Here is a 26,316-nt window from a genome sequence, read left to right as displayed (position 1 = left end):
CTTTATATGTACCCAGAGAAGCCTTTGCTTTCTCCAGTCACTAATAAATGTGATCACGGTAGGATCTTTATTGGGTCCAGGAAGTGCTTAGTCTTGTGATTCTCATGGCACATCAGGTGGCTCAACAGATTCTGATGCATCCCAAGAGGGACGTGGGCATGAGACATTTTAACAGATGTTGGGGGGAATGAGTGCATGAAGCACCTGAACTTCAGTTCCCATGATACTCTGAAGCAGCATTGCCACTGTCAGTTTATTGTTGAACTAACTAAAAACAAACTCAGCAAAACTGAAATTTCTCCTTGGAACAGGTCAGTTATCTAGAAATTGCACATTCTATTAAAATAATTATTATCACAATTTCACACCACTTTCTAATTTTTAGTAATGTACTTAGTATTTGTTTTATCATCCTTCTTGGTAACAAACAGTAAAAATATGTTGATGAAAATGTGGAGGTGCAATACATGAAAAGAACAGATTTTTCTTTTCAGGGTGCCAGAATATAACTCAAAGGAGAAAAAGCTAAATTTCAGTCTCTAGCATCTCAGTCTGCTACGTACCTGAAAATCAGGCAAAAGTTAGCATGACCTGATGAAAGTTGAGGTGATCCACTGCTTGCATCAAGCCCGCTATTACTGTTTTCCTTCAGTATTGTAATTATTCATACCTATTATTACTTTGGCAATTATCCTAGTTAGTAGATGAAATTTCTTCTCATATTAGTGATTGATTTTTTTTGTTTGGTTGGTTTGGGGGATTTTTTTGTTGTTGTTGATAACTCTGAAGTAAAGAGAGTAACCAGATTTGCTCTGGTGTTTACTTCCCTTTTCAGCACACTGGAAATGCAGAACAGCATCCTGCTGGCACAATTATTCTGCCACAATATAGTTCACTGATCTGTGTCTGCACAGTTTGTTTCTCAAGGATGTGTAAACAAACAGTAAAGTTAAATGATCTGTGAAAGGCTGGTGGAGGGGGGCACACATGAGGTTTTCATAACTTGTTCAAATATGGCACATTAGCAGGCTCCCAAGATTTCAGCAGCTTTTAGAAATGAAGTGCTAAAGTTGAACCTTTTCAAGGTTTTTAAAATCCTTTGGTGTCAGCTAAACCGATTCTGGTGTAGAATTAGACTTTGCAAAACAACATCTGTTAGCCCCCAGCATGTTTTAGGGTTATGTATACACTTAGGCATCCACCATAACTCCTGTTTGTATCAGTGATGTCTTTTGTTGACAGGTTATACAGGAATGTGAGAGAGAGAATGAATCTTAAGAAAACTCTAACTTCTAACTTTTGATGATGTTCTTTCTTTTCTCTCATAACAGAACAATTATTTTTTGAGATTCTGATCTATATTGCCTACAGAAATACTACTGTGTTGTCACATTGAAAGTTTTTTGAAGTGTAATTAAGTATCATGGGTATTAGATATTCAACAAAACCTTATATTTCCAATATTAAAATGTAAAACAATGTTTTGGAATGCTTTTTACAATTTATGGTGATTTTAATTATTTACATTTTTCTGTTGGAACAATTTAAACTGTCCATAATCTGGTTTTAATCAATTAACAGTGCCTCTCAGACTTCATAAAAACAGCCCCTTTTTCTCTAGTCTTGTAGTGCCTATTTAGAGTAGGGCCATTACAGTATTCTATTATGGAAGGAGAAGGAAGGGATGAGAGTCCCAACATGCAGATGGAAGTTAAACTGCTTTTCTTGTGTTGGAATGAACTAGTGACAGTCAGTTACTCTGCTGATGGACAGTATTTAGAAGTTGGAGGGTGTTAAGTTCTTGAACATCCTGAATGTGACAGCAGAAACATTTGGAGCTCCTGATAGATGAGCATACAGCATAGCTCCAGAGTTCATTCAAAATTTAATCCAGATAATGAAGGTCTGGTTTGAACATTAATGAAAAAGTTCTTTCAGGAAGGGGATTTCTGTGCTAGGAGCTGCGAAGTTCTGTTTGCACAGCATCTGTCACAATGAGACATTGTCTTGATTAGGGTTTCTGGGTGCTATAGGAGCACAACAATGGGGAAAAAAAAATCCCCACTAGTTATTTCTCATTCATTGTAGGAACAGATTTGTATTTTATTTTATTTTACCTAGGAAAAAAGGTTGTTGTTGAGAAAACTTTTGAGGGAGCACTAAAGGGAGCATATAGGAAAATGTGAAACCTAAAATGGGTATTGAACCTTGTGCGGGAGGTAGGATTTGCTGATGTGTGCAACTACAGAGGAATGTATGCTTTTGCATGTAACAGAATCATTAAAAGGGTCTATGTTTGGTCTCATGAGTGTTTCAACAGTGGTTTAGGTATAGGAAGGATAAAGCACTTCATCACTAAAATAACGTTTGTCCTATACTGGCGAGCAAACTGTAACTCCATAAACTTTTTTATTTAAGTTTGTCTTAATATTACAACAGCTGGTGGTATTACTGTTGCACAGAGTGTTATATAACATTCCTTTAAGGCATTAGAAAAGAGGGTCTACATTTCAGGATATATATTTTTTAATCTACTTCAGGAGAACATCCGTTGTATTTTGCGGGAGCGGCAACAGTTAACTCAGCAGTTAAAAGATGAAACTCACCAGAAGGAACAGTTAAAGGAGATAAAAAATGAAATGGAGAATGAACGATGGCAACTGAACAAGACTGTTGAAAAGTTACAGGAGGAGGTATGAGTTCATTCCAAAGAGGCTGCAGGAATCTGAATATCTAACATATCAAGAAAAGCTTTCAGCTTAAGCTGAAACAGTGGTTGGAACACCACTATCTCAAAATACTGTTGTAGAACAGTTCTGTTTTGTTCAAACAAGATCCCAGATTTGAGTTCAGTTCTAATGTATGCTATAGCAATATTTCAGAGTTTTACAGCTGATTCTCAAAGCGCTACTGCATTAGGCTTATTTTGCTGTGTGTGTAGACCATACAACTTAATATTGATGTACTGAAGTGTGACTGTTCAGGTCATTATGTCAGTCAGCTGGAAGAACTGCTGACAGACAGAAAGACAATAGTCTTGCCATACATACTATTAGAAAATAACCTTACTGTTTTGTGTTTGCACACTTCTCCATAGAAATTAATTTGTTTGGGAACATGTTTGATCAATTTCACATTTGAAAATACTAAGCTGAATATTGAAGCTGGAGAAAAAACCTTTTGGTGTATTAAGCCTGATAGAACCTTTTGTAGCAGTATTTTAGGAAAAAAAATTATATGTATTTTTTTCCCAGATGTCTGAAATGGTAGAGGTCTCAAGAACATCAACTCTGGAGCTTCAGAACCAGCTTGATGAATACAAGGAGAAAAATCAGAGGGAACTTGCAGATGTGCAGAGACAATTAAAAGAGAAAACCCTTGAGGTAGAAAAATCACGCCTGACAACCATGAGAATGCAAGATGAGGTAATGACTCATAAGTTCAGTGACAAATTCTAACCTTTGACCTAGAATTCAGCTCAGATAGTTTTCAAGACAGTCAATGTTTGCTATCACGTATTTGTGTACTTCATCACGAGAGCCTGATCTCAGTCAGTGTGCTTTTGAGTTTCATTCTTCATGATGGTGATCAGCATGTTACTTCTGCCAGAGAAATGGGATTTCCTGTTTATGACAGATAAATGCAGTGTTTGACAAATGAATGTATCTTCAGTGATATGACAAGGATTCCGTTGATGATCTGCTGCTCTTTTAATGCCTGCTACTGAAGGAATTGAGAATGTGGAAACATTCTTGAATTAGGAGAAAAGACCCCAAAAACAACAAACCAAAACCAAATTCTGGCTCTATAGGAGTTGAGATACATTCTCTTCTTCCTTCGCGTGAGTCACGTTGCAGATTTTAATGACAAAGGTGTCTGTGCGACCAAGAATCAACCACAGTCTTGAAGTGTCTGCCTCTTAGCATGTAAATTTTGCTGTAAAGACAATCCAGTATTTTAAAGATCTGTATATACTTCTTCTGCAATTGAAAAGCTATGAGAATACACTGGTCACAGATGTTTTCTGTATGTAGAATATTTAATATTTTGATTTTTCCAGTTCAGAACTGGTCTTACATTGCCCTCTCCCCTTAACAAACTTGTTTTAAATTCAATTTAAAAGAACAGCAATAGAAGAAAGTATAGTTCCTCTATATTACTCTGTCTTCTTTCTATATTTATTCCATTCGGGGGTGGAGAGCCTTTGTAAAGGGATGAAGACTCATAATGAAATGTGAATAATAAAACTGGGATATTGAAAACATGGCTCTTAAGTTGAATAAAAGAATAGACAGCTTAAATAAAAGATATGTATATGTGTGTGTATGTAAATATGTATACGAACTGGGTTTACACTTATGAAAAATACTTCTAGTGTTATCTATTATAACTACAAAACAAATACAAAGAAAAAATTCCAGAACAAAATAAACCTTCTTTATTTGATAAAAAGATAATCCAAACACTATATAAAGGACAAAATATTACTGGTTATGGAATTCTACATCTCCATGAGGCAATATTTAAAATCCTAGGGCTTTAAAAATGTAGTATGGCAGCTAGGTGCAAAAGAGGAAACAAAATCTGAAAATATAGGATAGGCAGGTTGAACAGCAGACTTTCTAGAGGGACTAAATACTAAGCACAATTGGAAGTCTTTATTATCTCTTCCTCTCTTGGGTTTAACAAGCAGTACAAATAGATAGTCCTTCCATTCAACGTGAAGGAGCCTGTTATCTTTCAAATTCCTCTTGGGTAGGTGTCATAGTGCACAAAACATTCTTTTTGAGTGTCTCATCAAAAGCCAATGTAATGATCATGGCAACACGAGTATCATCTTCCTGTTCTAGCAGAAAAATTATGAAACAGTCTTGCAAGGCAGTATGGGAGTTCTTAATTGCTGTGTCTCTTGTAAGTTCTCTGAGGATACATAAAAGATATCAGTCTTGAAAGTTGCCAATCCAATGCCATTCTGAAACGTTAAATGCATATGAGATGCTATTACTATACAGACCTCTGCACTTAACTAGCTGTTCACCAAGTCATGCAGATGTCCAGTGTTTTGTTGTCAGGACTTAGCAATAGGTAGCAAACTCTGTAAACAGTCACTAGTACATTATTTTAGCTTCATCACTAAAATAAGAACTTGACTGAACAGAGGAAGAATATGGAAGACTGTATGCTGAAGAAAAAAACTCCTCATTGTATGTTATATACATGTCATGAGTTAAGATAAAAGTATAAGGAATGATCACAGTCTCACCTAAAACCCCTTTCACTAATTTTTTTTTTTTTTTAAAGTACTGTGAAGGTTTTAGATCATTTTATTGAGTACACACTGTTGTTAGAATAGGAAACTTTTATCCTCAGCAGATAGCCGTACTATATCTACAAGTTATACTAATATAGATATAGATATATAGATATAGATATATAGATATAGATGTTAGCAATTATGTCACTGGTAAAATGCGGTCATTGAAGTGCCTCAGACATATAAACTACATAATCATGTAAAAGCTGAAATATTGGTAGTCCAAAAACGAAAGGAGTAATATTGCAAAAGTTGCAAAGATATAACCATTTTGAAAATTGTAAAAATTTTGGTTTGCTGTAACTGCGTAAAAAGAAATAAATAAAAAACCTGCACCATGTATAATCGTCACTGTAGAACCTGTAGTGTGAAGCATCTCTTATAGAGCTGATATTTAATCCAAGTTTATTTTCTTGGTGCCATCTTGTGGATAAAACAAATTACTGTGAAAGCCTGTAACTCAATGCAATTCCTGTCATGCTTCCAGATCTGTCATGTTTGTAGTCAGTCCCCTTTACTGACATCGCTTACTTACAGAAAGTACAGTATAAAGTGTATTACCATAATCTTATTGTTTCAGATACGTTTTATGGAAGAAAACTTGAGAGACTACCAGAGAGCTCAGGATGAGGCAATAACAAAAACTCAGCTGCTAGAACAGACTGTGAAAGGCTTGGAGTATGAACTGGAAGCCAAAAACCACTTAAAAGATGATCGGGCAAGACAAATCAAACTAATGGAGGTAAAAGACATTCTTGAGGGTTGGTCTCTTATTAGAACTGATGAAAATAATTTTGGTATTTCACATGGATTCTGCCTGGGAAGAAGCAAAAGAACTTGATGTTGTTGAAAATCCATGTAGTACTACTGCAGGAATTATTCTGCTATATTCTAAAGGTGATCTGTTAACATATCTATCGTAGCATGATGTGTTCTAAATTGCAATTATTCTTCCATCATTTTAATTAACTTACTTTTTAATTAATTTTCTCTAGAGTTTATTAGGCAAAATTGTATTCTTTTCGTTCGTAGGCCCATCACTCAACTTAAAAAGTATTTAGAAGTGTAAGTTCTATTTAGCATCTAATACCAATTCATTTCAGGAGCCTAAATAACATTGTTATTCTAACTGTGTTGTTACAGGGTTAGCTTCGTAACTGTTCAGTTCAACTAAGCTGTCATTTGACTTTCATAAACAAACACTTTTATGCCATTGTATTCATATGAAATTTTTCTTCCAAATGCATAATGTAACTTAGACATTCTAAGTCTCTAGAAACATTACGGATTTTCTCTTATTTTCTTGAAATTTGTGGGAGTGATTAAGAAAGGAAATGAAACTTCTATTTTGCTTCTGTCAGACACACAAATTCACTTTAAAGGCTTATCTACCTGCCATCTCTTTTTCTAGATTCTGTATGTGTTTTCAGAGGCATTTTACTTTCCAAGCCAAGTCTTTCAAATAGTTTGAATCCTTGAAGTTTAAGGAAGAATGCCCTGGTAGCAATCTGAAGAGGATGGGAAAGAAGTGTGTTGAAATTACTTTTCTTTGTTCCACTTAGGACAAGTTATCTCACCTGGAACTCGAGCTTGATGAAGAAAAGACTAATTCAGATTTGTTGTCCGAGAGGATCAGTAAATGCAGAGAGCAGGTACTCAAAACAAGTTTTCCAACTGTTGTATACTGATGAGGAAAAAGTGTTATTAGGATCACAAACAATATTGATTAACTAAATAATGATTAGCGATAGGGTTTATATACTATACTTAAGCAGAATATGTAAATCCAAAAAACCAAGGTTCACAAACATGATTAGATATGCTCCTCCACATCATCACAGACCAATTTTTTCCTGTTTTTCTAACTGGAAAACTGACACAGATTGCATATAAAGACTGATAACCAGTATCATCCTCTGATATTCTTGATGCAGTGAGCTTCATCAAGTAATCATTGATGCATGCAGAGATGATGCTATTTTAGGCTTAGTTTTAGGTGGTGAGGCTATCAGAGGAAGCCTGTTGTAGAAAATATCTTAGATTGAAAGATCACAATTTTTTAACCTTACTGAAAAGTAGGCCAGCATAATAGAATCTTGATTTCAAAGGAGGAGGAGCTTAGGAAATTGTGGAATTAATTAGTCTTGTCAGCTGAACTGAAGATGCTGGCCAGTTTCAATGGGGAGGAAGCTTTATTTTCATTACAAGTGTAACAACTGATTAAGGTATATCAAGGATAAGACAGATGGAAAGTGTTTTCCACATAAAAACATCAGTCATTAGTTCCAGAAGTGTTATGTGAGTAGATAGCCCAGAAAGAGGGGAAGAAGGATTTATTAACAAGGTTGTATCTCATAGGGCAGAAAATGTAAAGATGAAGTGGGATTTGCCAAGCTAAGTGAGACCTATCATAGTAATTCAAACAAGTAACAAAAAGGTTTTTGACTGGATAAGAAAGAAGTTGTGAAAACTGTATGATGAGGTATCAATCAAGATAAAAATTAATCCAGGTATGCCTCCTCAAATAAATGAACATTTTGCCTCTGTCTTCAATAAGGCCAGTGAATGTGCAGGTGGGGGGAAGTGGGGTGGGCTAATTGAAATGAGACCATTGAGCTGGAAATCACCAAATCTAAGACAATTAGAAGTTCATTGTTCTGAAGAAGGAGGCCTTAATGATATTATTCAAGGTTTCGGAACGAAATGGCGTACGAAATTGTAGGTGCTGTAACAAAGATTTATAATAAACCAGAAAAGTAGAGAATAGGGCCCGATGACTGAAAAAAGTAACCAGAGCATCCATGGTCGAGTAGTCAGTATTATGCAAGTTCTTGATTAGTCCACAGAAAGGAATATGGTGATGTCATCATGGAATATCACAGCCTAGACAATGTTCTTTGCCTTAGTTTTACATTCTGAAAGATGTGAAACTAATGCATAACTTATTACAGCATGTCTACTACTGTAGCTGTACATTAAGTACTATACCTCATTAGTAGTTTCCTAGAAGTCCAGGACACAATTTGAATTGAGGTACTACCCACAATAGTCTGTTCTGTTTTCATTTCTCTTTCTTTCTCCAGAAAAAAAAGAATTGCTGACATTTTTTTGAATAGCTTTTAATTTCAGAGGGAGAACAGAAAGTAAAATCTTCATTTCTATGTCTTTTCAATGAAATTGTGTATTCCACTGAGACAGCTGGAGAGTTTTAAGCGAGTTACAGCTCAGCTTTCTTTCAGCTTTCTTTCATGCATCCTTGAAACACCAACGCACCATTACTACTTTGCTGGGACTCAGGTTACTGAGATTCTATTTGATTGCAATATAGTCTTTTTGCTATTATTCTGTTGATATTGTACACACTCTGAGTCAGTGGGTGAAATGGAATGTAAAGGACCCATAATAATAAGGGGTCATGCTGTTGTTAAAATAGGAAGCCTTTAATACTAGAGTCTATGCCTGTGTTGTAAGCCTGGGATAAAAGAACCTTAGTCATAGCTGCATTAGTGGGTACTATAGTAAGTTAATTTGCTACCTGAATGGAAACCTAAAATACAGATGGGTGACCAAAATGTTACATAATAGGTAAAAGACGTGTTTATTTTGAGGTCTGGAGTTTCTCATTTCACACATGAGTTACAAAGATTGTTTTGTTTTGATTTTATGCCAGAATGACTAAGTAGTCAAATAACTAAAGAGTATTTCAGGGTCTGCTAAGCATTTATAATGACATGAGAAATTATAATGGATTTGTTTTGGTAATATCTGTATTTCTGTAATTTTTTTTTTATTATAAATGTGCTATTTTAATATACTGATAATGAACTATAATACTCAAGTTTCTAGTAAAAGCAAATTGAAACAACTGGTTCTATTTTACATAAAGCTAAATGTTTGAATAAACATTGGCAAGGCTGATAGTTCACATTTCATTTACCATGAAATGTTATCCTTTTTTAATTTAAACACCCTTTTGAATCTGGGAATGGCTGTATGAGACACTGTTCTCTTCCCTACCTTGTTCTTGAGAAGTACCACAGCAAAGTGGCAACAGTAAAAAAACTTGGGGGAAAGGTGGATCATATCCTAGTAGTCTTTAAATGGTAAGGTATTAGCAACTCTGGAAAGAGCAAAAACCACACACGCATAGAAAGCTATAGCGCTCAGCTGCCCTTTGAGTCTAAAGCGAGCAGGGCCAGGGCACATTTTAGTACATGATGGTTGTTTTCCTACAAACAAGTGAAATGAAGTACTTCTTGCCATTTTTTTTTTTTTTCCCAACATAATTGAAAAATACTTAAGATACCCTCATCAATTCTTGTATTTTGTGAAAATGCAAACATGAGTCTATTGACTTCAGAGTTGTTTCCAGTAAGTGTGAAAAATACACTAGTTTCCATGACAGTTTTAGAATAAATACAGAAGGATAAAATTGCATTGACTGCATCATTCACTTCCTTTTGGTAAAGCATTCCCAATGGATAGCTGTATAACTGCTCTTTAGCTGGCACCAGGTGTGGGAAGCAAACAAATGACAATGTGGACGTGAAGGTTGCTTTTCAATTATGAAGGATCAAAGGGATTTGTTTGGCTTCAGCTTGTTCGTTTGTTAAACATTGTTTTTTGGGTCACGTACTTGAGAATTGTGTCTGTAGGTCAATATATATAGGCACATACATGTATATATATATTTTACTTTTCCCTGCTTAGGTATTAAGAAGAAGCATAGGCTGTGAACCTAGTGCAAGATGGTAAACAGTGGTGATAGCATCTAAAATATTATTAGAAATCAAATTGCTTTCACTAGTAATGAACTCAACAGCTGCTTCTAATCCTAAAGCTGGCACAAAATGCAGTTGTGTCTAATAAAGCTTTGTAAAATCTGATAGTATTGCTTTTGTAAATTCTTTGTTGTTAGCATTCTTCAAATCCAGCTGTGATAACTGTTGCCTTAAGCTGCAGAAATAGTTTATTCTTTTAACGTAATGAGAATATATTAGATATAGGAAAGTTAGACTGTGAAGCACAAAGCTCTGCATGGTACCTACCCAGAGCCTATCTTAACTGCTGTGAAGTAAGTGAAAAGTTTGAGTACGTTTGGCAGATGACTGCTTTTTTCCTTTGTGCATGTTAATTATCTGTTTATTAATGAAAAGTGCAAGGACGTAAGTGAAAAACAGTTTCCACCTCCCCCAGCAAGAATTGTCCTGCTGCTCTTCTCTTTTTACAAGCTCTTGTATATATTTGCACGTAGCTTTCTGATCCTAATCAGATACAGTACTTTTTCTCTCTCCTACTGTTTTTCTGTAAGGTTGCTTTTACCATGAGGTGTCTAACAACAGTAGCAGTCATCTTGGAAATGAAATAATTTTCCTCTAGATAATTTCTTAATTTGAGATCTTGGGAAGGTTGCACAAATTTGTCACAGCCTTTGAGCACAGTAAGAGCAGAGCAGAACTTTAGAGTGGTCCATTAAGCAAGTTCCTACATAAAACAAAAGCCTTTTCTTCAGTTAACAGTTGCATTTTTAATTAGTCATTCATTTTACTACAAATTTTGCTTTATTTTTTCTGTGTCTATCTTCATGGCTAAAGCAATTACAGCAGAATAAATTCTGTGTACTCCCTCACGTTATAACTTTTTTTCGTATATTTCATGAATAAATGCAGATATTGTATATATGGGTGATTCTAATTTTTATATATAAAATAATATTTTAATATATAAAATGTTTTACTATATAATGTATAAAACATTATTATTATTATTAGGTTTCTATGTGACAGTGAGAGCTTTTAGGAAATTACCCAGCTGTTGAGAACACAGCCACGTGCTAACATTTGTCCTCCAGTAACTGTTATGACCTTAGTTTTCAGGAATGCCTTCTACTGTTCTGAAACCGTACTGTGACATAACATAGCAACTGCATGCGTTGCTACCATTGTTTGTATTCATATATTCATTTCAAAGCTACAGAAACAGTGTAAATGCCTTCTTTTAAACATGTGCTTAAATAAAAATATATATTTTAATATTATAATGTGGTAAAAAAAAAAAGGCCTAAGGTAAAAGTTCATGTGCTGTACTTGTTTAACCTTCACATTCTTAGCATTGCTTTTGGATTTTTTTTTATGCAAGAATTCTCAATGGCTTTTGAAAGACCTTTAGTGAGATAAATCTGTAACTTTGAGCTGCTTAACTGTGATGGTCTGTTTATGCAAGTTCGTATGTAACTGTTGTAAAGCAGAGAAGAATGCTGTGGCTGCTGAAACCTTTGTCAGTCTTTTTGCAGGTACAGTAATTGGCATAGATGTTCACTGTGTTCCCCAGGTGATATTCATCATAGTAAACATTGTGCAGGGAATAACACAAATGCTGTGGTAATGTTAGCTGTGCCTGCAAAGGCGTTTGTAAAGACTTGAGGGCAGTCTCAGCAGGATTGAGAGGCAAGAAAAGTATTTGGGTCCTACAAAATTTTACTTTAGCCCTGAAATTTCAGTAGCAGCTGTTAGGCAGTTTAGAGTTTCTCTTTGATCCTCAGAATTTTTTTTTTTCCAGTCAAGTCCAACAGAGGGATAAAATAAACTAATTCTGTATTCTTATCTTGATTCTGTATTGATCAGGTAGTTTTACATATGGAGAATATACTTTCCTTTTGGTTATTGAATATGCAACTGACATATTTACAGAAACTGTAGCAAAAGTTGTGTTTTAACAAAACAAACAAAACCCACCCTTTCCCCAAATCCAGAAGACCGTGCTTTCCTGATATGACAGACATATAATTGACTGGAGGAGGGGAGCAACACACATATCCAGTATGCATCGGAGTCTGTGGAAAAAGAGCTTCTACTATTTCATAGACACAGGAAACTGTAATTGTCTGTAGAGTGTCTCACTGAGTTCTGGGCGCTTCTCTGCAGTTATCAGTTTGTGTTTAATGAAGTGAAGTTCTAAAGCAGACTAGTCACCAGCTTAAAGGTAAGGTGCCATTTCAGACCTTCAGACTTCAGTATGAAGAAAACAACTGTAGAAGGTGTTTGAAGACTGATGTAATGTTCCGGAACTGAGTTCCCTGCCATGTGATACGTCTCTCACGCTACATTTTAGAGTTCAGTTCCCTGCTACAGAATATATATACTGAACATCAACAATACCCAATGTGGCTGGAAAATGCTTAGAATAAGCACTGGGAGTAACATTGGCTTCCCGAAGCAGAAAATTTTGTTCAACATTGTAATTGTAAACTTCATCTGAAATCATGCGTATGTCTTGAGTTATAAGAGAGCAAATTTTTTCTCATTGTGTAGGTATATGTACTTTATGTATATGTGTGTATATATATACATACACACAGTATCATATAGATAAATGTAAATTAAATCTTTTATTAAAATTTCTGTCCTTTCTATTATAGATTGAACAAATGAGGACAGAGCTACTTCAGGAAAGAGCTATAAAGCAAGATTTGGAGTGTGACAAAATTTCGTTGGAAAGACAGGTAATTATGGCTGGAATATCACCACACTAGCAAGATAACAGGCTGGGTATCTACCTTCATTAGGAAATTCAAATAAACATTTAAGGAATACAGTATTTGGTAGCTGGCACTATCCCACCATAGTGTGCTGCTAAAAGTATGTGTTAGTAAGAATAGATTAAAACCCATGAGTATCTTAATACTGATACTCAAAAGAAAATATTATAATCTTGAATTAAGTCTTCTCTTAGTATTTTTTTTTTCTTTCCAGACCCCTCGTTTTAGCTTGAGGTTTGTCACAGTTTATATATTTCGTATACTAAACACTCATACTATGCATACATCTGTTTATATAATACAATAAGACATTTTTGTTGTAGTGAATGTAGGTGTCTCTCTACCACACAAATTCTGTCTATATATTTGAGGATCAAAGACATTAAAAATAAGAAATGTCACAGTTGATATGGTACACTTGTTTTAGAATAAAACTGAGATATCAATATAGAAACTTTTAAAAAGCATATATACAGCAAAGACCATAGAATATCAAAGACACTGTTATCTAGTTTAGCTGTAAATCCTTTGACCACTTTTGGAGGAGCTGTTCTTCAAAGTCTTAACAGTACTTCAGGAACACTGTTGAAGGTAGATCATAATTTCAAGGAATACTGATTTTAGTTGAGTATTTTCTTTTGTAGGAGCAAACAAGTGAAAAAATGACATGCCTCTGAAAAAAAAGATACGGATTTGATAGAGAATTCTTACTCTCTGTTGTCTAGGAAGGAGTATGACTCATATTTTTCAGTATCTATGATGGAAAGTACATTAAAAATACTTTCTAGCTTTTTGCAACATTTTATTCTGCAGCTCAGTGGTCTTTGAAAGCAAGATTACTATCATAGCCCCTAGCTGAGATCTGGAGGAAAGCTATCTTAGCAAGTCATAGTATTACTGACAGTCTCAAGAATGTAAAACAGATAGTAATGAGTATTTAGAGAACATGTTTATACCAGACACCTGATTTGCTGCCTTAAATTATGTGAAATGAATCCCATATTAATTGTTTGAGAAAAAAGAATGCCACCTGCTGGTAGATCCCATGCACATCCTTATACTTTAGTTCTGACTTTTCTGTTATAGCTTTTATAGTGTTTGAGATCTGAGATCACAGTTTGAAGTTCTGTAATAAAGAGCTTTATTTTCTGTTCCTCCTGTAACTCTTCTTTTTTTTTTTTTTTTCTGTTAACTTTATCACTAGGTCCCCATTGAAAACCGGAATTACCTAGCCTCCTAAAGTCTAAATCTGAGTAAAATTCTGCTTTTACAAATCATGGAGCTTGCAGAGTTTTTCAGACTATTTACGTAGTAGGAGTAGCATTGGATAGTTAAGAAAGGAGGGAAAAAACCCCACAGTAACAGCTTTGATAGAGTAAAGCGATACTGGATGCAAGCAATTTCTGTCTACTTGTTTTAGCCATACACCAGTGAGTTACAAGGGAGGAACACAGAGTTTTCAAAAGGATTGTGTGGAGAAGACAGATGCAATGCTATTTGAAAAATTTTGGCATATTAAAAAATGCTGTTAGAAGGGGCTTGCAACCATCTGAAGTTCAAGGGTCCTTTTAAGCCTAAAACTTTAACTCAAGCTTAACACTGAATTCTTTTTAATAAAGCACGGTAATAGAAGATTTGTTTGTAGTAAACAGTGGAATCTCACTGACTCTCTTTTTCCATATTTACTAAATTAAAAATATACTGGTAACCTTGTGTTTGCCTGGAGAAATTTATTTTGTGTTAAGGTGATATTTGTTAATACCAGCATATATGTAGTAATCAAGTATGTTCCAACTATAGAACAAAGACTTGAAGAGCCGAATCCTTCACCTGGAGGGTTCTTACCGATCCAGTAAAGAGGGACTTGTTGCTCAAATGGAAGCAAGGATCACAGAGCTAGAAGAACGACTTGAAAATGAAGAGAGGTAAAACTACTTATGTTAAGATCAAAACATGCATGTTTGTATTTGTTAATATGACCTCTTGCTAATATTAAGTCTCTGATACAATGAACTTGATTTATTTTTTTCCTCACAAACACCAAATTAAAATGGTTACTGTTTCATACAAGTATTGCGAATTTTCTTTTTGACTGAAAGCACACTGAAAGTTGCCTTATAAATTTAAAACTGGCCACAGTGCTAACATGGTTCCATACCTCATTATTTTATCAATGTCTAATAGAGTAACAGACTTAGAAATATTAGCTATAGTTTAACACTTCCATTTTCATGTTCATTTCATTGTTTAATCTTGGAGGAATGTATTTTTTTTTTTTCTAAATCTTGCTCTGGAGGCAGAAGAAATTCCCCTTAGTTGTTCATGCTTTTGAACAAATTTCTTAACATGTTGTGTGGAATCAGTAAATCAAAGCAGGGGCCGTTAGTATTTATTTAATTATTAGAAAATTGCTAAGGAATTATGTCAGCAGGATTGGAAGTATTTCAGTTCCTTTTTAAGAAAGCCTATCTTTTGTTTGTTTTGTTTTTTCTAGGGACAGAGCTAACTTCCAACTAAGTAACCGCAGACTTGAGAGAAAAGTGAAGGAGTTAATGTTGCAAGTAGATGATGAACATCTCTCACTGACTGATCAAAAGGACCAGGTAGAGGGAAAGACTAATATGCAAATATCTGATATTAATCCTACTAGCATAAATCTTCATATATAAAAGCTATGAGAAGAACACAGATAGATACTGATTACTCTATTGTTTATGAACTCCCATTTAGTGAGATTTGCAGTTCCCATTGTTACCATGTTTCTTTGTCTAGTACTAAATTGTTATTAATTTCTAAAATTATGAAAAGGAAGCGCTTAGAGGAGCAATGCTATAATTATTTTAAGAAATAAAGCAAATAACAGTACATGATCCCATAAATATATACACCAGCATATGATTCTATAAATACATACACCAACAAATAATATATTCTGTTTTGCCACCATAAAATTTTGCTTAAAGAAAGAAGCTATTTATTATTAAATATAGGCTATAAGTATTAAGCATACATTGATATTCTAATAGCAATGTGCTCTACCATTCCTGTGGTCTTTGTTGATTTCTTGCTTAAAACATGGTTTGTTTCAGTACATGAGTCAAATAGTTAATATTCTGCCTAGAGAATAAACAGTATGTTTCAGATTGCAGACATCTGTTAAAGGAACAATCTTTGAAAATCCTCTGGGTTTTTAAAACATATTTTGTAGTATCTGTCTGGTAAAGTTGCTTAACTTAGATACACTAATAGCTCCAGCCTTCCCTTATTGATAACCAGCTCTTGCTATCACTGCAAGAGTGTCTTACTCTAGCAAAGCTATGTTTGCTTGTTGCTGTTTTTCTTAAAAAATTGTATCACATCACTTTTCTCAAAGTCTAGTGCTGACTTTCAAATATTTCTGAAGCACAGGATTACAGTGTCACTACACTGGCAAAGTTGTGTCTTTATTCTCCCTCTCATAGATGCTGGAAGAATATAATTCCTTTATTAAAATAGTCCTCTAATCAGCTGACATGTAAATATTTCAGTTGAGTTTGCGTTTGAAAGCAATGAAACGTCAAGTTGAAGAAGCTGAAGAAGAAATAGACAGACTGGAAAGTGCTAAAAAGAAACTCCAGAGAGAACTGGAAGAGCAACTAGACATGAATGAACAATTGCAAGGACAGCTTAATGCTGCAAAGAAGGAATTAAGGTAGGATGACTTGTCAGACCTTACAATTATGTATCATAACACCACTCACAAGATTGATCTCTTGCTCCTTTAGTCCATAAACCGAGGGCTTCCTCTAACAAACTTCAAGTTTGTCATAAGCAGACAGAGTTTAAGAGACAGACCTGTGAAACTCTTCTGCATTTCCTTTCTCTACAAATGTTCTCCAACTCTTTCCAGGGTGTTCTAGGTGCCCAAACCTTCTTTCCAATAGCTGCCTGCTGAATAAAGTAATTGAGGCAGGGAATAAAAAATGGCAAAAGATGGTAGGACTCGACAATCTTATCATCTGTAGTAATAATAATTTCCTGCTAATGACTGAGAGGTACAGCTACCCTGTGTTAGTTTTCCTCAGCCATCTTTGAACATCTCAGTGTGCAACGTTTACAGTTTCCCCTCTCTGTGACTTTAATTAGAGGTGCTTGAAAATACGATTGATTGATCTTCATTCTCTTGCATGTTTCTTTCATGTATGATGCAGTCTATGATAAACTACCACGATGAGAGCACAAGTTTCTTTGACATCCTTTAAAAATGTAAATCCTACCTGTCAATGTTTTAAGCTTTGCATAAGTGTTCTGCATGTAGATGTGCAGTTTTAATAGCAAAGATGTGTATTTTTGTTTCAGTAGACTGAAGAAGTCGCCAAGTAAAGTGTTGGCTGATTCTGATGATGATGATGATGATTTCAGCACGGATGGTGATAGTCTCTGTGAAGTACCTTCAGGAAATAACTGTTCAAAAGATGATGACACCAAAATCTAAATAAGTATTGAATCTGTGATTCCTTGAAAGTACTGGAAGAATAACAAAAATTATCAAGAAACTGGATATTCTAGAAATCAAACAACATAAAGGGACTTAAGATTTAGGGATATAATGTTTCTATCCATACCGTGCCATTTTCTTATTTAGATCTCCAGTGTTTATTATAGAAAACAGGATTGCATTATAAAACAGCTATAAACCACGGAGATATAAATATATATATATGTAATTGCTACTGAAAATGCGGGGATAATGTTTCACATTGGAAATGTGATTTTGCTGAAATTCCGTTTAAGTAAAAAGCCATTTGAAAGTAATTCAAAGTTAGTTTGTAGTTATTAAAAACTTTCCCCTAAAATTAAGGAAACCACAGAAGATTATTTAATAATTGTAAGTAGGGGGAAATTGTGTATAAAATGTAAATATTTTAAACATCTTTTTATTGGCTACTTTAGTACTATTTTGTAAAGTTTCAAATATTATATAAATCAGTTTCATATGTAAAGTACTTAAATTTATACTGAATGCTATATTCTTAACTAAGAAGAAAACAAATGAAAATTAATACATTTTGTGCATTACAGAGCAGATTCACAGTTCCTGACCCAGGAAGTACATTCCCATTTTAAAACCAGTGCAAGTTTTATTGTATCTACTGTGTATATTAGAGATCAAATGTTAATCCTGCCTGTTGACTTTAAAAGGACCATCACATATGCATGATGAGTGAGGCTTGCCTACAGCTTTCTTGTAAACTTCGGGAAGCTTTCTGTTAGGGAAGGGTGAGAATGAGGTCAGTTATTACTTGGTATCTTTCATTTCCTGAAATGGACTCCGTACTGCCAGAGGCAGAAAATTATAGGCCTGCTGATTTGAGGGCATCAGGACAGGCTTATCTTGAAGTCTCCAAGGAGTCCCACTTGTTCCAGCAAAATTACTTGTGGTCTTTGAATTAAGTACATGCTTAGATCTCTTTGTTAATTGATCCCAAAATTTTATGCACCTGGCAAGAAATTGCACCAAAGAAAAACAAAGCATATAACCTGATTTTTCTTTCTAAGCTGTTCTTGAATATCTATTTGTGATATATTGCAGTGTATGGTGATATATGCAGATGTATATTAGTATTTCAGTTTACAGAAGTATCTGCATTTTGGGTGATCCATCTGTTCAACAAACTTTGCAGGAAATTTAAAAGAAAAAAGAACTTTACAGATTTTATTTTGGAAGCATTTTCCATTTTATGGCAAAAAATTTTTTTTTGCCATTTTTATTACACCAGACCGTTTTTGCTCCTTTGCAAATCTAGAATTCTAACGAAGGGGCACTACTACATAATTTTGTTAATAAACTATAGCGAAGTCCTGTCTGATTATTAGGATTTGTCCCCACTTATAGGTTAGTGAGCACTTCTTCGTTGAATGGACCAAATAATAGTGTAATGTAATTGTAAAAAATATTTCAAACTGAAGTTGCTTCGAGCTTCCATTACTCCCACAAAGGCATCTACTGAAGAGAACAAATTTAACAGCTCTGAAAGTGAGGCTGATAGACTTGGTTAAGGCAAAAGTCCTGACAATGGCAGTATCCATTTTCGTACGATTACATGAAATGAAACTCCTGCCTGCGGGATCAGAAATATATTCATGCATAGCAGATTACAGACTCTCTTGCCATGTAATTCCCTTCAACTTGATTTTGATGTTTTGAGATATATGAGAAATAATACGAACGGTGTAGTTGTAATACTCTGAATCTTGTATATCTTTTCAAGTGGCATACATCATATAATTTTTTTGCAATACTAGCTTTACTATTTTGACAACATAAACAGCCTTTCCTCCAAGATCTGTGCTATACTGTACTGACAATTATCATATAACCTGCTGTGATTTATTTTTTGTTGTTTCATTTGAATGTTTATGTAGGCTTAACTTTAAACAACTGATTCCAATCTCCAGTAGTCTGTCCTAATGTTCATAGATGACTATTATTTCAAACCACTGGAAGAAAATATTGCATCTACCTCCAGTTACACTAAGCTGTAAAGGAAAAAATCACTTAAAATAAACAGTCAGTCAGCTCTTTCAGTTCTACTTTGTATGTTCACATACCTTGATATGACAACTGAATTTCATATGGAAGACACATGTGTTTAAGATGTAACAAGAAAATAATTGTCTGGGAAATACTGATGCTGTAAACAAGTTTCTGCATTTTCTTCTTTTTGGATAGCTTCTTTCTTTGTAACTTGTAAAGCAGGTGGCAGGTGTAATATCTAGAAGACTCCTTTTCTCATTTGAACTTAAAGTAAGTTAGAAGGAGGGAGACATGTTGTTGCGGACTCCTAGTGGGAGAGATCCTTCTTATTAGACCTTCCTCCCCACCGTGTCTTCAGAAAAAGAACTGGTATTTAGTTTGTTCATTTAGACTTGGAAATGGCATTTCCTCTTTAAAAGTCTCAAATGGTACAACTAAAATAAAAGAAAATCTTAAGATGTTGAAAACGGTATTTCAGCTCATTCACAAAACAGTTGGTAGCTCTGTTTCTCAATATGTGCTAGCTATGGTGAGGGTAAGGTCTAGATCTTGATTGCCACAAAAAACCACTGATAATAGTTTAAGGACATCTGATTTGTTCACTCCACCTCATGGCAGTTTTTGATCAAAACTCATCTTAACTCAAGGTTTAGTTTAGAAAAATTTTCCCAATATTTCCATGTAATCTATTTTTAAATGAATTTCAGAAGAAGCTCTTGACCCATAAAAGGAAGCAAGAGGGAGAATACGTGAAGAAACATGGTTGTGAGACATTCAGTCCCTAGAAGTTTGTACAAACATCAGAGTTTCTGGTGTATTACAGAGACGTGGCTTGAATTCTGAGCTGTAGAGACCTCCAGTTTTCTTCGATGATACCATAATATCTCATAAACAAACAGACCCAAGCTAAATCACTTTTGATATAAGCCTAACCTGATGACTTGTATAGTGTATGCTTCTCTCTCAGTGTAAGTCATCTATGATGAACAATAAACTTTTTGTCCTCTCTGGGATTAATAGCATTTCATATCCCACTAAGATTTTGATCATTTTTATGTGGTGAAAGACTTTCTATAAAAACAATACTTCTTCCCATTAAAATTCTATTCTGCCTAAATATACATGTTCTTCAAACATCTGTGTAAGATTAATATTGCCATATTCAATTCCTGACAACTTGTGCCTTAAGAGGACTCATATGGTCATTTATAATTCCTGCTTTTGAGAATCAAATCCAAGTTCTCTTTTGAGCATTTCCACTAATTTGTTATACTCTGGCAGATCCTCTTGGTTTTCTGAGCCTACTTTTGTAGATAGGAGAATACAAGTTAATTTCTACCAGTGTTTTGATGTTTTAAATCACTAACATTTGGCAAGTGCTCCAAGATCTTTCAATGGCAATTGCTATACAACACAAAATATGTAAATGTAAAACAAACAAGTGAACAAAATCCTCCTGTCCTCCATAGACTCTTCACTGTCCAAGTAATAAAATAAAGAATATTTGTCACATATAATGGATTTTAATGCCTTTGAGTTTGGAAGGCATCTCTCTTCATAAAAGCATTAAGGTCTTTCAGACATCATTATGTCTTTTTTAGTGCATGAATAAAGAAAAAGGAAAAGTTGTCTTCTTGCTGTCTCCTGTACCTGTTCCCCTCTTACACTTTATTTAAGGAAAACCCTATGCTATGCAAATACTTTCTTAGTTCAGCATTGTCAGTTGCTTTCTATTGTTCAATCACCAGGCAGGTTTCCCCCCCACAATGTAGTCTCTTGATGATGAGACTATAACTTGTTGATTAATCTGTGTATTCCTCTGATTTATCCTCATTCTTCTCAACTTAATGCTTCCCTTTCTCCTGATTATTTAATCTGTTCTGATTTATAGCTGATTTTCTAAACTACTCCAGAAGCCATGTGTATTCCTAATTTTTTTTACAGACCAGCTGTGTACTTTGCTGAGTGAACTATGCAGTGCAGTAGCTTCAGTGTTAAGGCCTTTTCTGGATCATGCAGCATATTTCAGTAATTAAGTATTGATGCTTTTAGCTTACTGGGGCTTCCTATCCTATGAGTAGAGCTACACATTTCAGCTGCTTAATTTCTACCAACTGCAGTTATCAAGTAGCATTGCAAAATGTTCAAAGACTTTGCTGAAAGAGCAATATTCTTTAGAGATTGCTAGGGTTTATAACATATTTAATTTGTTCTTTTTTGCATAAGGTGCTGATTAGGTCACATATTGAACCCTCTGACCCTACTATGTTATACTGGGGAAAATTTCATTGTTATTTCAAAACTTATTTGTGAGCACTGGGCTATTGAGAAAAAGGTATAGAAATTAAAAGAAAGGGGGGTTTGTATTATAGGTTTTTCTTTTAACATGTAAGAACAGAAAGACTTAATAAGAAGGGGAGTAAAGTTCAACAGACAAGGTCAAGTGCAGTAGTGAGTTGGGCTCACCTACTTCAGTAGAAGTATGACAGCCCTTTAATGGTTAGTACCGGTGAACCTCATGTGAGGTCAGCAGAGACTGTATGTTTTATGTAAGAGGGAATATTTGATCTTTTCTCCACTTCTAATAACAATTTGCTGTTTTATTCAGATCCTGAAGCTTCATGCCATTAGCAGAAGAACAGGCAATAAAAAAATTTTACTTAATTTCTGAGCACAGGTGGATGATGAAAGTTTAACCTCTCCCAGTTGCCAATAGGAAATTTGTAGGAACACTATAAGGGACTTGTTACAGGTAACTTGAGTTTTTCTATGCTTTCTGTGTACTTCTCCTTCTTAAGCAGAATGGGCTTTCTGAACAACGCTTTATTTATTAGGTTACAAAGTTATTTTCACTAGTTCCCATCAGTCCTTTTACTTTGGTTGCATGCAGTCTGGCTAGGACGAAACCTACCAGTGGCATAATGTGAAGTAAGGGAGGAAATATAGACAGTAAGAAAGATCAACACAGGATCCAGTTCTGATTAATTTGATTTTGATCTTCCCTTCACTCCTCTTAAAGAGCCTGGCAGTGAATGTTGCTTAAGCCATCTTAAACCTACAGATACTTAACTTAGGCTGGGATGAACATAAGATTTTATTTCCAGGGAAAGACTGTAAAGGTATCAAGATCAGGATGGTAGGGAGCACACTGAAGTAGTGCACATTGAAGTAGTGCTAGGAAATGCCTATTTCCTGTGTGCATTTGCACCAAAGATTCTCAAGAGAGTCCAGCTGGGACAAATGATAGTGCTGAAAAAGGAGCAGCATATGTTTCTGATATTTCTGTGGATGCACTGTTAATGGAGACTGATGAGTTGCATACCCCTGTGCAGCATGGGTAGTTCTGTTTTGCAGAAATGCTTTCAGCATCTTCAAACCTTGGATACCCAAGTGCCTGCCAGTATCAGAAGCATCTATTTGGTGTGACTCACATTATCTTACTTTTTTTCCCAGAAGGAAATTGTGAGTATAGTTCTGTGTTTTCCCTTGGATTTGGCATTTTGTCAAAGATGTGTTGTTTTGTGTCAGAGAAAGAAAATACTGCTGCCCTCAGAGTAGAGAGATGAGACTGTTCGGGACTCATCCCTGGAAAAACTCAGTCTGTGCCAGAGATGAAATTTACTCTTTTAGAAAGTAGTTCCACTGTGCATAGGAGAGCTGAGCTGTTGACTAGAAGTTTACCTCTCACACCCACAGAGCTGACTATTCTCAAGTCTTTTGGTTAAAATACAGCAAATACTATTTAAGGAAAAAGGACTCATGGGGTATTTGTGACTAGAGCATGTGAGAGCAAATACACTTGCACACACACATTCTGAAGGCAGAGAGAGATGAGTGTGCATTGCTGCAAGTGCTGTATCATCTGATTTGGTGCCTGCCTGAAAACATAATCTTGACTCTTTAAAATCGGTACACAAAGTCAGTGGCTATGGTCACACTGTGGTTACTGAAAATCTTTCCCAGCGCAGACCACCTTCATCTGAGCTCTGGCATTTTCTTGGATATCTGCTGTGTAAAAGAGCTTTTTGACAGAGCCCCAACAAGCCTCTTAATTTGTCTTTTAAACACTTTACCAAAAGGAAGACAAAGGAAGCTGAACCATCCAGAGAAGACAGGGTGGTCTAATAGTTGGAAGTCGAGCACTGGGAACCAGGAGGATTCTGGTTTCTAATCTGTTTGAGCTGCTGCTTCAGTCCTTGACCTTCTCGTACTTTTGTCAACATGCCTAGAAAATGGAGCACAAAACTAGACCTTGAAAACTTGATACTGTGTTTGCGTTGAAACTTCCTGTATAAAAATGTTAGGAGGAAATGCCAAGGATCTGATTTTTCAGCGAATCTGATTTTTCAGCATATCTGCCTTCTGTGCTGTGTTTAGCCTGTTGCCCTGCAGTCTGTGATATGCTGCAATGCTTTCCAAGTGGGGAGCTGTTTCACTTGCCGCACTCTGAGTTTGAAGGTCTTGTGCTGGCTCTGCAGTAACCAGCAGGCTCTGTGGAGTGACTTTGCTACAGAATGACAGCCTTAAGTCTAGATTTCCTTGCTTTACAGGGAGTTTCAAATTTGTTTTTCTTCAAATAAGAAAATGGTTTACTGTGTAACAGGTGGAATGGCTATGACAAGAGGGATGGAAAAAATAAAGTCAGTCCAGTAAAACTATGTAAAAGCTGTAACATCAGCCAACCAAAGGAAAGAAGTTTCCTGAATCAGGCTATGTTTACTTTAAACACAGCTCACTGTGCCTTGCTATTTCAGTACATATTGTGTGTGGTATCCAGCTATTTTAAAGATAAGATCAAATTCACAATTCAGATCAAAATGTCTCTCCCAGCTGTGAACTTATTAAGCATTACTAAGAGTCACAATGGAAGACCATGGTCTGTGTGGTGCTGTATGTGATACCGCATAAGGATAAATATTTGTCAGGATGTCCAAGGGCAGTGTGAGCCTCTTATAGAGCTCAAGAGAATTCATCTCTTCCATTTTCCTGGCATCCTCTGGCTAGGAAACTTTTTCAGATGGACTGAATTTAATAAGCATTGTGGGATAAGCAGAGAAGAGAAAAGAATGAGTAAGAAATAGGGCCACTATAGCTGCTACCTGTATGAGGGGAAAGGAATCTTTCTTTGTAGGTGTGCACACGATAAGCCTCCTGTATGCATGTACCACACTGGTGCTATTGATGTAGAGGGGGGCTGGCAGAAGGAAAACTGCAGTCTACTTAATTGACCTCCTTTCCTCTTCTGCCCTTATTGCTGCGGCTGGCTTCTTTACTGAGAAAATGAACTATAGTGGCATTGGGAAACCCCTACTCAGTAAGCTGGAGTCCTTCATATTCTCTGCAGGAGAAAGGTAGCTGTAAGTTTGTACGTACGTAAGAAGCCAACTTAAAATGCTCACAAACTCAACTGTTTGTTTTTAAAATTAAACAGGTTCCATTTAAAGACATGTATATGTCAACAAGTATGTGTTTGCAATAGGTCCCATGAAAGTATTTTTTCAAAGCCAAAACTGGATTTTCATCAGACCTGTTGCCCTGTGACAACTGCCATGAAGCAAGCCCCAGCACCATCACTGCTGGGTTGGCTACTTACCGCACAGTAGCCCTACAAAGGTGCAGGTAAGTGTCTCAGGACTACCAATTTGTGCTGTGCTGTGGTGTGCTTTCTAACATTGTATCTGACTGACGGTCTCTCTTGTACTTCCCAGCTGTGGTCCTTCCTTCATCAGTGACAAGTGCAGACACTCTGTTGGAAGACGCAATGCGTGGCATTAGATACACCAGGGTAGAGAGGAAGTGAGGAATCCTGACCACCAGATGTTTGGAAAACATAGAGTTAACATTAGCTTATTCACAGCAAACACAGGTTCCCAGGTGCTGACAGAAAGGTGTGGCTGTTTGATAGGTAGCTGTTGGGACATTCTGCTTTTTTGGGCAAGTTTGGAGTTTTGGTGTTTTTTGTTTTGTTTTTTTGTTTCAGTCAGAGGAAAAAAAACCCAAAACTGAGCCTGGAGAGGTTTCTCTCCTGGTTGTGTTCTCTAGATGTCTGTTGGGTCTTCTCTCTCTTGTGGGTGAAATCTTGACTACATGTATGGGATTTTACTTTACTTACGTTTTTAGCTTACCTTGTGTCCACAAGTAAAGTGAGAGACAGGCAGTATCTGCAGTCCGCTGTGGTGACGTTGCCAGGCTGGTAATACAGGAAATGTCATGATGCACTGTGCGCATGATATTAAACACCTATCTTTCAGCTTATTTGAGCAAAACAATGAGCTTTTTGTACTCATGCAATTACTGCTTACCTAGCCTCTTGTTGCAATGTGTTTGTATTCACCTAGAAGGCTTTTACTGTAAAGCTTCACAATGCTGTTTCCAGGAAAGGCAGGTGGTTATGACTCAAAGTGGGATGACACAAGCCTCAGGAGCCTGCGTATAAACTGCAGCATCTCTAGATGTCAGTGTGCCATCAAATGAATGACGTTATCAGTTGCATCTGAAGGGCAGTGCAGGTGGCAGGAGGGAATTGAATACCTGGCAACTCAGTGGGGCAGGGAGTTTGCCTAGATCTGTTCTATATGGTGTCACACTTACCACCAGTGCACAGGATTAGTAACTCCTGGATAGAGTAGGTCTCCACACTGAGTGATTAAATAGACCTGTACCTCCTATACCTCCCAAGCCTAGAGCATCAGGTATCAGGTAACTGAGCTTTGATTCCACAGACTTTTGTAAGTCTTGACATTTTAGCTTTTCTGCTCAAGAACATAAAGATACCATCCAGCCACAGAGCATACAGGTGATACCCGCTGCACAAACTGCAGTTACACTTCCTGAAGCATACATGCAGTGACACGCTGCTGACCACAAACATTAAGTGTGCACAGCTGCCAGAGACCAGCTGTGGGGCCCTTTGCGCGTCCTCTGCAACTGAGTGCAGAGAATCAGGTA

At 36.0% G+C, this 26,316-nt stretch overlaps 2 protein-coding genes across 10 annotated transcripts in view; both read left to right on the top strand.

Moving 5' to 3' along the window:
• CGNL1 (cingulin like 1) overlaps nucleotides 1-19,424 on the top strand; it is a 64,970-nt gene extending 45,546 nt beyond the window's left edge. For 6 of the 7 annotated variants that reach the window (XM_030016083.2, XM_030016080.1, XM_030016079.2 and 3 more), the window contains exons 11-19: nucleotides 2,541-2,693; nucleotides 3,255-3,425; nucleotides 5,895-6,056; nucleotides 6,877-6,966; nucleotides 12,732-12,815; nucleotides 14,652-14,776; nucleotides 15,346-15,454; nucleotides 16,379-16,542; nucleotides 17,190-19,424. In XM_030016083.2, the coding sequence (XP_029871943.1) occupies nucleotides 2,541-2,693; nucleotides 3,255-3,425; nucleotides 5,895-6,056; nucleotides 6,877-6,966; nucleotides 12,732-12,815; nucleotides 14,652-14,776; nucleotides 15,346-15,454; nucleotides 16,379-16,542; nucleotides 17,190-17,325 (1,194 nt within the window). In that variant the 3' untranslated portion in view covers nucleotides 17,326-19,424. The remainder of the gene's footprint in view (nucleotides 1-2,540; nucleotides 2,694-3,254; nucleotides 3,426-5,894; nucleotides 6,057-6,876; nucleotides 6,967-12,731; nucleotides 12,816-14,651; nucleotides 14,777-15,345; nucleotides 15,455-16,378; nucleotides 16,543-17,189) is intronic. The other variant, XM_030016077.2, reaches the window with a different exon arrangement.
• Nucleotides 19,425-19,535: 111 nt separating this feature from the next.
• LOC115342164 (myocardial zonula adherens protein) overlaps nucleotides 19,536-26,316 on the top strand; it is an 84,595-nt gene continuing 77,814 nt past the window's right edge. The window contains exon 1 of one of the 3 annotated variants that reach the window (XM_030016109.2): nucleotides 19,536-24,987. The gene's annotated coding sequence lies outside the window, so the exon portion shown is untranslated. Of the gene's footprint in view, nucleotides 24,988-26,247; nucleotides 26,314-26,316 lie in introns of those variants that run through there. The other 2 variants (XM_030016111.2, XM_030016107.2) reach the window with 2 other exon arrangements.

The sequence above is a fragment of the Aquila chrysaetos genome, chromosome 5, assembly GCF_900496995.4.
Source record: "Aquila chrysaetos chrysaetos chromosome 5, bAquChr1.4, whole genome shotgun sequence".
NCBI classification, from domain to species: domain Eukaryota; kingdom Metazoa; phylum Chordata; class Aves; order Accipitriformes; family Accipitridae; genus Aquila; species Aquila chrysaetos.
Note: the sequence above shows the minus strand (reverse complement) of the source record. Positions and strands in the feature narration are given on the sequence as shown.